This window comes from Enoplosus armatus, chromosome 23 (assembly GCF_043641665.1).
Source record: "Enoplosus armatus isolate fEnoArm2 chromosome 23, fEnoArm2.hap1, whole genome shotgun sequence".
In the NCBI taxonomy this organism is placed as follows: Eukaryota; Metazoa; Chordata; class Actinopteri; order Centrarchiformes; family Enoplosidae; genus Enoplosus; species Enoplosus armatus.
In genome coordinates this window covers 4,907,807-4,919,225 of record NC_092202.1, presented here as the reverse complement: position 1 = coordinate 4,919,225, position 11,419 = coordinate 4,907,807, and the positions used below count along the sequence as shown (strand labels likewise).

At 42.0% G+C, this 11,419-nt stretch overlaps 2 protein-coding genes across 3 annotated transcripts; one reads left to right on the top strand and one right to left on the bottom strand.

Moving 5' to 3' along the window:
• Positions 1–153: 153 nt before the first annotated feature.
• ino80b (INO80 complex subunit B) lies at positions 154–3,286 on the bottom strand. Its single transcript, XM_070929979.1, has 6 exons — positions 3,113–3,286; positions 2,793–2,968; positions 2,024–2,204; positions 1,753–1,910; positions 1,182–1,354; positions 154–1,088 (listed from the first exon to the last, which is right to left on the bottom strand). The coding sequence occupies exons 2-6, from the start codon at positions 2,830–2,832 to the stop codon at positions 624–626; spliced, it is 1,017 nt and encodes a 338-aa protein (XP_070786080.1). The 5' UTR covers positions 2,833–2,968; positions 3,113–3,286; the 3' UTR covers positions 154–623.
• A 354-nt stretch (positions 3,287–3,640) lies between these two features.
• On the top strand, positions 3,641–11,120 carry aadat (aminoadipate aminotransferase). Of its 2 annotated transcripts, XM_070929708.1 has the most exons (14): positions 3,641–3,650; positions 4,095–4,166; positions 4,474–4,642; positions 5,339–5,471; positions 5,557–5,631; positions 5,708–5,917; positions 6,045–6,110; positions 6,259–6,341; positions 7,523–7,619; positions 8,406–8,467; positions 8,621–8,685; positions 8,901–9,007; positions 9,888–9,989; positions 10,309–11,120. In XM_070929708.1, the coding sequence occupies exons 2-14, from the start codon at positions 4,100–4,102 to the stop codon at positions 10,348–10,350; spliced, it is 1,278 nt and encodes a 425-aa protein (XP_070785809.1). In that variant the 5' UTR covers positions 3,641–3,650; positions 4,095–4,099; the 3' UTR covers positions 10,351–11,120. The 2 variants fall into 2 exon arrangements, with proteins under 2 accessions (XP_070785809.1, XP_070785810.1); XM_070929709.1 differs by lacking the exon at positions 3,641–3,650 and having other exon boundaries at positions 4,100–4,178.
• Positions 11,121–11,419: the final 299 nt, after the last annotated feature.

Sequence of the window (11,419 nt, the reverse complement as noted above, 5' to 3'; positions counted from 1 at the left end):
ACAATTATGCTGCTGCACACATCTCCAGAGCAAGAAGGGTTGTATTGATTTTCTCAATTTGTATGCAGTGTTGGAAAGGCATTTCATTTGTTACTTAATTTAAGATGTATAGTTTTTGTATGGAGTCATTTGTTACAAAAATGAACATTGAGATTAAAAAAGCAATACAGTTTCTCTTTTATTCTTTCAAAATGTGCTCGTCTTTGACGGCCTGTCAGCCTCTAAACATAATCTTTACATTATTGACAAAATGAAAAATGAGCTAGGGCAAACAATGCTACTCTTTTTCCAAACGCATACAAAAATATTCATTTTCTGTAGTCTTCAACAATATTGTATTATGTGTGATTGATTGGTACACAAATTTTTTACTACATACATAATTGAATTGTGTAACCAGCATCACTGCAGGGGAAACCATAATTATCAATATGACACAGCCAGTAAATCCAAGCTGCATATAAAGATTTATGTTTGAAGTGTAAAGGTCAGATCATACCTTCCATATCTGTGCAGTCTGTGTAACGTAAATGTCAAACGTTTATGACCACCTGTACGCACCGTCATCACACCACACGTAGTCGAAATAGAACTACATCTTTGTGTATTCGGTCCTTTAGAGTTCAAGCTGCGCTCTGAACAAGCAACAGGTTCCTCTTGTAACACTCAAGGCTGCAGAGAGGGACCCCTGTCTTTGAGCAGGAGTACTTCTTGAAGTTGGTGCAGCCGCTGACTCCACAGTTCACCGGGGCCGCCGGAAGAGGGCAAGGAGACGTCGGGGCCGGAGCGGGGACCCCTGTGGGGTAGGAGATGGCCAGGCCCCGGACAGAGTCGCTGTACCGGACCATGGGACACTGACTCAGCTTGGACTTCCTGTCTTTCATGCTTTTGATCTTGGCCTTGCTGGTTTTCGTCAGTCTCTCTATCGTCTGGTTCTTGTTGTCTTCTGCCTTCTTGGCGGCCTGCAGGCGCCTCTTTCGGGCTCGTTCCTCCCGCTTCTGCATCATCTCTGCGGTCATCTCTTTCTCCTTGTAACCCATGGGGAGCTCCAGGAGGGGCTGGCTCTGCTGCTTGTGTAGCAGCGCTTTCTGAACACAAACAAACAAAAACACTCAGGGATATAAAGATTGATCACCAAGGGACTGAACTACACACGTTTCATGCTTCTGTCTCTTCCTCACCTGTCTGGCTGTGAGCAGAGACTCGTCAACCTCCTTCTTCAGTTCACCGTTGTCGTCGAGCTCTCCCTTCTCCAGAGCGTCCAGCCACCTCTCCTCCTCGTCCACAGGCCTGCTCAGCATGGAGTCTGAGTCCATGTCTGGCATAGGGGATGTAGCCAGGTTGCTGTCTTCATCTGGTGCAGAACAGAAAACACAAAAACACAATGAATCTATTCTTCAACCAAGACCAGAAAATCATCTTGACCATGGTACAACAGAAAAATTACTAATATGAAGTTAACTTCCTCCTGAGAGAGCAAAACTTTCAGGTCAGAAATAATTCTTGCTTTCTTATGCCCCCTTAGATTGAACTTTGGGCTTCATGTGGTGTCCAGATGCCTAGGTTGGGAACGGCAGGGTAAAGATATTAATTGTTCATTTGAGTCAGTTCACTGTGTGTCATTTAACTGTGACGCAGCCTTTAAGACCTGGAGAGGATAACATATAAAACCCCTGGTGACATCAACTCTAATAACCGGATGTGATCCAGTATACCAGTATACAGTACCTACAGGCTCTACTTGTAACCTACCCAGCCAGGCCCGATACTGCTCCAGAGGCACAGAGGGCTCATCATCGTCCTCATCATCATCTTCATCTTCATCGTCGTCATCATTAACGTCATTATCAATGATCATCAAGGGAGAGGGAGGACAAGCCACACCGGGGTGCACGGTGAAGGTAGGAACACTGACACCGACGACAGGAAATCAAAAGGAGACAGATAAAAACTCACTTTTGATGAAACTGACCAATGAGCACAGAAACGTGGTTCACGAGCACCTTTCAACATCCCGCCTCACCTCTTGGTCCCCAGCGTCTGTCCACCGAGTTTGATCTTGAGTCGGAGCTGCGGAGGAGGCCGAGGAACCACCACAGGCTCAGGCTCCGGGGCCTCGGCGAAGCTGTGGTGTTTCCTCTTGTGCTTCTTGTGTTTCTTGTGCTTCCGCTTGTGAACGCTGTGCAGGCTGGAGCTGCCTTCAGCTGCAGAGGAAAGCACAATAAACGTGTGAATTATGGTTGTTTTTAGACCACAATCGCCATTGCCATTTCCTATAGATGCACCTTCTGTATGTCCATCAATGAGATTTATATGAAGCAACAACAATAATGTTTAACTGCTGATATTTGGTACATTTCATGATCTTGTAGTTTTTTGTTTTTAATTCTCAGAAGCTGCCAACTGTACTTTACAAATGTAAAATGTCTAACAGAATAAACAGCTTAAAGAAATTCAAATTGCATTAAAATCAAAAAATTACAATTAACTGAACACCATATACAGGGACCAAAATCAGTTGATAAAGTAGTTGTTGTTCTATACACCCTGTTTCTTAAGTACACCTAGCTAAAACTAATAAAACAGCTCTGCAATAAATCCTGCCAACATTACGGTTGTATTGTTTTTGTTGAAACTGTTTTGGAGAGGTGTTGATTCAACTTTAAGACCACTATGAAGGTTGCAGTTGGTGGTGCTGTTGAACTGTGTTGCATTAAAAAGGGAGGTGTTTCTGTCATTTATTGTTGTAAGTGGGGTGGACAAGGAAAGCATAACACTTCCTATATACTTACCGAGAAACCTGGGGTGAATCATGTCTTTCCTTTTCCCCATTGAAACGACGACAGGGATGTAAACACCAGGGACAGGACAGCCAGTCTGCAGCTCTACATAGCAGCAGAAATCTCAAAGTCTTCTAGAAAACAGGGCTGTTGCTACAGATGAGAGAAACACACCTGATACCTTAAACCTGAAGCAAGAAGAAGCAAAAGTTTAAGTGTATGCAAAGCTTGTTTCTCCTTTTGATGTGTTAGCTAAGCCACGAGCCATTTAAAATGATTTATTTACATGTGGTTGATTTCAACAAGACCGTCAGCTTCAACTCAAACCGTACCTTATTTAGCCGGGGGATAGCTAACGTTAGCGATCATGAATTCAACGCTTACAGCTATCGTTAGAAAACACGTCGCAAGATAGACGTGAGTTACCAGTTTGACAGAAAAAGACGTCGCACAGCCTTCAAATCTGGACCGTAACAGTTTACAATTAATAGTTAGCACGACTGAGCTAAGCTAACAACACGGAAGTTCACCCACTTCATCATTTCCGGTCGTTTGGATACGGTTGACTGCCCTCTAGCGGCGAAAAAAAGTAACCCAGCGACTGCCACGTCATTCTTCACACCTGTAAGGTTTTACCGCCCATTTCTTTATTTTGAATGAATGTTACTAGTTATCTGAAACCGACTTAAACAAGGAAACGTCAAAAACCTTCGCCATTTCGTGAAGCAGAATCGCTAGTTGTAATTGTGTTTTACAGCTTGGGTAATGTAGTTCACGTAACGGACACCGCAGGTGACTACAGTAGATCTCTGTGTATGAAGAACTACATTAACCAGAACCCCCCGGGACGGTCAAGACGAGTTACGCAAGGTCAGTTACACAGCTGAGCGTGTTCGAGTAACTACCGTAAATACCTTTAAATGTATGAATTATATTCGGTGTAATTCATATTCACCTGTCCAGTGTGTCCCAGAGAGTGTGTGTCTCTGCTTGTGTCTCTGTTAGTGCACTTTAACACCCTTTAGTGTTGATTTACATTAATGTAACGTTGCAGTACTGCTTGTCTGGTTAACTTAGTAGTGATTTCTGTCATGTAAGCAGAAAAACCTCCAGTCTATGTTGAAACTAAGAATTAATTTTGGTCAAGTTGTCCTTGATCACACAGGATTCTTTTAATAAGTTCCAGCGTTTTATTTGAAACAGAAAATAAGAGATAACAGACCTGTTTCAGCTACAGGTGGAAGCTGAATGAATAAATAAACCCAATATTTTCATGTGTGTGTGTGAGGGGAAACTGACTTTATAAATTCGCAGGAATCATGAACTACACCCGGTTTCTGACAGCAGTCAGTGCAGCCAGAAAGCCCTCCCCCATCAGGATGCTGAGTGAGTACTCCGGCAAGTCTGGTTTTCACAACAAGCTGAACAAAGTAACAGTTAGATAGGTTTCATCTGAATATACTCAGTATGTAAATATATCAGTATTGGCCTTAAAAAATTCAGTCTGTCAGCTCTAAAGTCTAAGCATCTTTTCTTTCCCAAATGTCCATCTCTTAATTGATGGTGTGGCTTATACTGCAGGTTATAGTACAACTTCTGTGAGCAGTTTTCCTGCATTAGGCTCTTATCATTTGTATTGCAACCTCAGTATGAGAGGCCGGTCCTCATCTTCTCTGTCTCCACCTGTGTGAAGCGGAGCTGCAGCAGCGGTCGCCTCCATCCCTGATCTCTTTGGCTGGAGGAGCGCCCAACCCCAACACCTTCCCCTTCCTGTCAGCGTCCATTAAGGTGAAGAATGGACAGACGGTCACCTTTGACGAGGCGGCGATGAAGAGGGCTCTGCAGTACTCTGCCTCAAATGGGTGAGAGGTCAAGACAGGAATCCTAAAATCAGTCACTTCTCCTTCATTAGTAGAAGCGCGTGGAGGTTATCATTCTGCGGCGACCTTTATCTTTTTACGACCACCTCTGTAAACTTCAAAGCTCAAGTGAGTCCACCTGAAGACTTAATGGTTTTTGTTGAGTAATCAGTGATAATGTATAGATTGTATTGTGTGCCGAGGGATTAAGACGCTGACCATGAACTGCAACGTCTCTGGTTCGAATCCAGCTGGGGACATTTGTTTCCCATCTCTATCCCTCATTTCCTGCCATCTCTCTCTTCTAGTGCTTTCTAATAAATACATAAAATGCCTTAAATGAGTAATGAGTATCATAAACCTACATGCCCAAGTCTATAGCTTTTGGTGCTCGGAGCTCTCTCTCTCTCTGCACTTCCAACATATCACCAGTCAATCAAACAGTGTGGGCAGTAATATCTTGTGTCTGGAGTTTTATGTTAATGTTGTATACGTTTATGTTGGTGAAAGCTTTTCCTTTGTTCATCGCTACATTACTGAGTCCTTTTTCCACTTACCCCAAACATTTTTGTGTCTCTATCTGTAAACGTATTGGTTGGATGTGGAAGTCCTGACAGAAAGAAGCAAAACAGAAATGTACTGTTTATGTAAAAACACCATCGATTATTACAGTTTGAAGTAATTTCCATTCCTCCATAGAATACCAGAGCTGCTGACGTGGATGAAGAACCTGCAGAAGAACCTCCACAACCCGCCGACCGCCGGCTACACCCCCGAGAACGGCCAGATGGACGTGTGTGTGACCACAGGGAGCCAGGAGGGGCTCTGTAAGGTCAGCTGTTAGAGAGAAAAGCAAAGGATTGATTACCAACATGTTTCTGACTGACTTGTTTGTTCACTGATTTTTGGGGTTTTAGGTGTTTGAGATGCTGGTCAACCCCGGAGACAACGTTCTGCTGGATGCACCCACATATTCAGGCACACTTGCAGCGGTGAGGATTTTCTTTCTTTTATAACAACACACACATTTACATGTTTACTTCTCTAACTTTTTTCTTTCCTCTGTAGCTCCAGCCGCTCGGCTGCAACTTAATCAACGTTCCCAGCGATCAGCACGGCATGATACCTGCAGCCCTGAAGGAAGTTTTGTCTCGGTGGGACCCCTCAGAGGTCCACAAACCCAGCAGCTCCGCTCCCAAGATCCTCTACACCATCCCCAACGGAGGAAACCCCACCGGTGCCTCCATGACGACTCAGAGGAAGCAGGAAGTGTACGAGGTTTGTCACCAAAGAAAGACTCTGTATCAGCAGTCAGTGACCCTCTGACTCTTCTAATTAGAGCTTCTTGTGAAGCTGATTTCCCTGCAGATTCACTCTGTCGCTTCTATTACTGTCTTTCTAATAGCTGGCCAGGCAGTACGACATGCTTATCATCGAAGACGACCCGTACTACTTCCTGCAGTTTGACAAGGTACAGAAAGAGTTCACTCACCTCCTCTGCTTGTCAGGGAAAGTTACTTTTCTGTCATTTAAAGAGACAAAATAGTTCAGTTCAGTCTGATCTCAACATTTTGACTAAGAAACAAACTGATTCATGTTATGTCTCATTTATTTGGCAGCCGTGGGCTCCCACGTTTCTCTCCATGGACGTTGATGGGAGGATCATCAGGACAGACTCCTTCTCTAAGATCCTGTCTTCAGGGTGAGTATCTGAATCTGTGTGTGTTGTTTAAAACCAGAGCATGTGAAGCTCTGCTGTTACCATTTAAGATTTTATTGACTCTGCCACAGAGGCCAGACTGACTGTGTAAACAGGGTGCTTGTGTAATTCCCCACTGGTCACATCTGATGGTTGCGTGTGCAGGATACAACCGATGATCCTTTGGGGCTCAAATACACTATATGGCCAAAAGTATGTGGACACCCCGTCAATTGATCTCAGTGTACTTTTTGGTCTGGGGCGGTTTTTCATGGTTTTGGCTATTAGTTCCAGTTTAGGGTAATCTTAATACTGCAGCATAATATCATAAACAATAATGTACTTCAAACGTTGTGTATATTGGTGTATATTTAAATTAACCATCGCCTAAGTCAACAATTAATTTTTGATGATTTATGATTATCATGATCATAGTTATTTCAACTCTTACATGCTTTATTTCCACTGTCAGCAGCCTATAAAATGGTATAAAAAAATAATAATTATGCATTGAAGAGAGACTGGTAGCTTTGTTTAACTCATAAGTAAGTTATCATAGCACATTTTGAAGACTTCTACAGTATAAACTGATTGTAAAGACACTCTGCATCCTATTCTTTTTTTCTTTTTTTACATATTATAGACACTTTTTTTCTTTTCACATTTACATCATTAAGCATCACATAAGATCACACTCACATTTTCCCTGATTCAAGTCCTAAAAATCTGATGTTTTGGCATAATCATAACAGCTTTGACTAGTTTCAGGCTGAGTCGTGAGGCAGGAGATTTAAACCCCCACAGATTAGGACAACGCAAGCTGACTGTCAATGTTGACCCACCATTTTTTTTGTAGACAAATCTTCTTAAATGTCAGGATAGCCGAATCTGAATTAGAATCTGCATTTATTCATTTAATCTCTACTTTACTTGGTTAGTCATTATAAAATTAAAACTGTTTTTTGTTGGAACATATAGCAATGTGTAACGACACTTTATATTCAGAGCCACATACAAGGAAATAGTGAATTTCTATGTGTTTATGTACCAAGATACACATTAATTTTTCAAGTAATATCAGGTTAAATATCACCCATGTGTCCCTGTGTGGGAGAAGTTTTATTCATAACTGTTCCAGCATGTTTATGTGTCGCTGACTCTTCGTCTGTGTCTTTTTGTTTCAGGCTGAGGATGGGTTTTGTGACCGGACCCAAACCGCTGGTAGACAGGGTGGTGCTGCACATCCAGGCCTCAACAATGCACACTAGTACCTTCACACAGGTGAATGAAACCATCTTGCATGCACCACGCCCAGCTCAATCAACATTTTGCAATACCGGCTTAGTTGCAAACAGCTTTCGGCTGTGAGGAGTAACTTTGTCATTTATTTATGTGATGAGGAAAGTGCTCAGAAACTTGAATGTCTGCCAGAGGAGAGGAGCCCTCCACATTTACTGAATGAAAGCAGTTTAAAAAAAGCATAAACCACCTTTCAATGATGCTTTCCGTGTGGCAACCTCCATCTACTTAAGATTGAAAAATGCTGTTTGACCTTGACGATCACGGCACTTCTCCATGCAGACAATGCAGCACCAGTAAGCACACAGCAGGGTCTGTTCCCACCCCTCAGGCACGCCAGATTTGCACAAACAAACTCACAAGCAAGAATAGGGTGTGTTATCGCACTATAGCCGAAGCCAAATAAGACGTTGTGGCATGTCTGGATCAGTAGCAGCTGCAGAGGAGGTTTTAATAAGGAACAAGAATTTTTAGGATCTGCTGTCATTCTCCTCTGATTCAATCCTCGCCTCGGCTTTTTCATCTAATCTGGACACAAATGTTGGCAAAGATTTAAAATGCAAAATGTTTTCTTTCATGTGATGACAAATTGGAAACATGAACAGGCCAAAACAAACATTTAAAGGCTTCGTGGTGAAAGACCAAAGGTGTGTCCTGCTCCAACTGCACGGTTGTACTAACAGAAGCAGAGATCATCATGGATTATCATTTAGCCTTTTATGAGTCTGTGCCATCACATTATGTAACCTGTAACCTGCTTCCTTTCAGCTCATGGTGTCTGAGTTGTTGCACAGCTGGGGCCAAGAGGGTTTCCTCCAACACATAGACGGGTATGTCCCTTCCCACAATGCTGCTGTACAGCCACATCTGTTCTGCATGACTGGTTAAGTAAACCATCAGAACTATTTATGACACTAACAGCACATTAGTATTAGTATTAGACAGCCACTCTTGAAGTGATGTGTGAAACTTTTCTCTCACAGGGTGATTGAGTTTTACAGGAAGCAACGCGATGCCATGATCAGCTCTGCAGACAAGTGGCTCAAAGGTTTGAACAGGGCATTACTTAAACATTTTGTAGACTTTAAACTGTAAATTGTAAACATATCCACAGTCATGATTAATGTCACAACAACCACTACATTTGCGAAGCTGTAAACTACTTTATTGAACTATGATTAGAGAGGCAAGACAACAGAAGGGAAATTGTGACTGTGGTTATGAGTCAGAGAGCACACTTTCTTTTTTCGTGTGTGTGTGTAGATGTAGCAGAGTGGCACGCCCCATCAGCAGGCATGTTCCTGTGGCTCAAACTAAAGGGCATAGCCGACACCCAACAGCTCATTATGAAGAAAGCCTTGGAGAAAGAGGTCAGCACACAACTCGGTCCTTTTGTATTTCAGTTTAAACCCTCACGCATTAATCTCTCTTTGTGATTTATTATGGAACAAAACCCAATTAACTCTGTCCACTGAAGGTTAACACATACCTACTGTACTGTAATATGCTGATTGCAGGTACCCACAGTGCATTTCTGTGCTTTTTTTCCTGTCCGTGTCTTTGTTGGTGAGCAGATGTTTTGCACCAGGGGCGAGGTGTCTGAATAGGAGTGTAGGATGGTGCATGTAAAGCGGCCATTATGCGCACTGTGAGTGGGTTTAGCAGCTGAGTGTTTTCCCTCCCACTCACACAGAGCGTTTGAAAATCCCTGCTAGCGAATAGCTGATTAGCCGTGTATAAACAAGAGTGGGTACAATCAGGATTTTCCAAGGACTGCACAGTAGGCGTCTGTCCTCTGCGTCCAGGACATTTAAAACTTCCACACAGCAGATAGTAAAGACTCCCCAGTCTCTGTCTTTTGGGCTAACAGAGGAGAAAACAATGACTTTTTCAAAGCTGTTGCAATTGCCCTCAGGCCTCAGATTTTTAAGTAACAATATTTCTGAAAGATGTTAAAGGAATAGTTTGATATTTTGGAAAATCTCTCATATCCGTTAAATATGAAGCCTCACAGTCTGTTAGCTTAGCTTAGCACAAAGACTGGAATCAGGGGGCAACAGCTCACCTGAATCTTTACAAAAGTAAAAAAAATACAACAACCAGCATCAACAACTGCTGATAAAAAAACAAAGACCAGTTTTGTTCTCACAAAAGGATTAATCGATGTATCATTCTCTTGTGCATAAAAACTGGATAAAAAAGTAATGGTGTGTGTGTGTGTGTGTGTGTGTGTGTGTGTGTGCACCAAAGGTTCTGCTGGTTCCCGGTGGCGTCTTCATGATCAACAGTAGTGAGCCTTGTCCCTACGTCAGAGCAGCCTTTTCTCTATCCACACCAGAGCAGATTGATGAGGTACACACATACACAGAAACACACTCAGAGAAACACGTACAAACACACACACACACACACACACACACACACACACACACACACAGAAACACATACAAACAAACACACACACACACACACACACTCAGAGAAACACATACAAACACACACACACACACACACACACACACACACAGAAACACACTCAGAGAAACACATACACACATACAAACACACTCGGAGAAACACATACAAACACACACACAGAAACACACTCAGAGAAACACATACAAACACACACACCTTAACTGAGTCTAATCTCTCACACATCTTCCGACAGGCTTTCAGAAGACTCTCTTCTCTCATCAAAGAGGCTTTGTGATCAAGGATTTATTTTTCCTGGAAGATGCTGTATTTTTGTAACTTATTGTTGAAGACTTTTATGGAAAAATACATTAAGTTTGAATATATTTTAATAGTGTCTAACCTCTGACTGTATCTATACCATGTCAAGAGGAGACAATAAATATTTTTCAAATGTTCATTTGGCTGCGTGTCCGTTCAACATGACTTGTTGCTGATCATTGAAAGCCACTTGGAGCAATGAATGAGTTTTAGAAAGAAAACAAATACAGTTTACCTCTTCATTTGTTGCTCCATCGTTGCACTCCAGTGAAGATGTCTTTATCTTTTCTATGTACAAAAAAAGTAAATGCTAACTTTTTTAAATCACTCTGTTTTGTCTTTTGAGTTTTTGCAAAATGTGACTTCAAACACGGCGACCCCTGATCAAATAGATCCAGTGTGGATGTGGATTTCATAGATAGGACAAATGCAGTAGCCTGATTCCAGATCTGTGAGGGTTTTTTTTCAGCAGTTGAAATACATTTCCCACCTGTAATAGAGAGGTCTTTTCTTACATTAAACTACACAGGATACAACAGATTAATGTATATGTCTCAAAGCTCAATATGTGCATGTTTTGGAAAGGTGTCATTTCAAAAAAAGTGGTACAAAGGACTAATCATTGTGAACTCTTTCAGCACTTTACTGGACAACTTGATCTTTTAGCGGGGATGTTTTTTCCTCTAAAGGGTCAAAACTCTAACAACACTTATCCTGGGGTTTATCGGTTTCACAATAAAGGAGTTTAAGCAACTTAACAGTTTCCCCTTCTATGTGCACCTTTTTTGAAGTAGGTGAAATTGTGCCAGAAACTCTTCTGACTTCTGTTTTTGCATTTGCGTATAATTTTGTAACTGTATATCCAGTGGTGTTTAATCCGGAAATGTAATAAATTAAACACCAAAACTAGAAAAACCAACTAACACCTACATTCAGAAACCATGTCGGTTTCTAAACACATATGAGGGAAGAAATGGGTCATGCATTTGAAGAGCTATCTTCATTTTATGCAGGTGTTTTGAGAACTAACAAGTCATATTACATCC